The 613-nt window shown below is 35.4% G+C and overlaps 1 protein-coding gene across 1 annotated transcript in view; it reads right to left on the minus strand.

Moving 5' to 3' along the window:
- Window positions 1-613, minus strand: part of LOC119592455 (phosphatidylinositol 4,5-bisphosphate 3-kinase catalytic subunit delta isoform-like) — a gene marked incomplete in the record, with an annotated part of 17,810 nt that overhangs the window by 5,650 nt on the left and 11,547 nt on the right. The window contains 1 exon segment of the mRNA XM_037941277.1: window positions 90-220. Within this exon segment, the coding sequence (XP_037797205.1) occupies window positions 90-220 (131 nt within the window).

The following is a 613-nucleotide window of genomic DNA, read 5'->3' on the forward strand; positions in this document are numbered from 1 at the left end:
TATTTCTCTGTTATTATCTATATTCATGGTTTTCAAGCCATACACAACAAGCTTCCTTTCTCGAAACCAACTGTCAGTCCAAGACTTACCTAATAGGTGCTAGGCACTCTATGGCATAACTTCGAACAGCGGGTTCAGGGTAGGCGTAATCTAGAAGCTCCAACGCTCGGTCTGGTGATAGTTTGGGCCACTCCTCCAATAGTGCTATCATCTCTGCCACCTGTCATGTGCAGTCTCTTATTTAGTATTTTGAATATTATGCAAGATTTGTCATTCTGCAAATATATCTTCTGTGATGGAAATAGGTATTCAGTTCAGCAAAGTAATTATCTATCCTTTCCTGCATTAGACTTGATATGAGTCTAGACTAAAAAGAATATTCTTTATCTATATTTAAATACTGAAAAGTAATCAAATTAACATCTCTCTTAAACATTAATCCCATTGATGCCAGGATATCATGGAGATAAGTGCTATATCCACGTTGTTTTTAGGTTATCAATTTGGTTATACATAGTTGATTCCATAAGAGCTTATCACAAATATAGTCCTACAAGTCAACAGCATTAGAAAATAAAAAAAAAGTTTCCTGAAATTTCTAGGAATGGTGGTC

This window comes from Penaeus monodon, chromosome 30 (assembly GCF_015228065.2).
Source record: "Penaeus monodon isolate SGIC_2016 chromosome 30, NSTDA_Pmon_1, whole genome shotgun sequence".
Lineage (NCBI taxonomy): Eukaryota > Metazoa > Arthropoda > Malacostraca > Decapoda > Penaeidae > Penaeus > Penaeus monodon.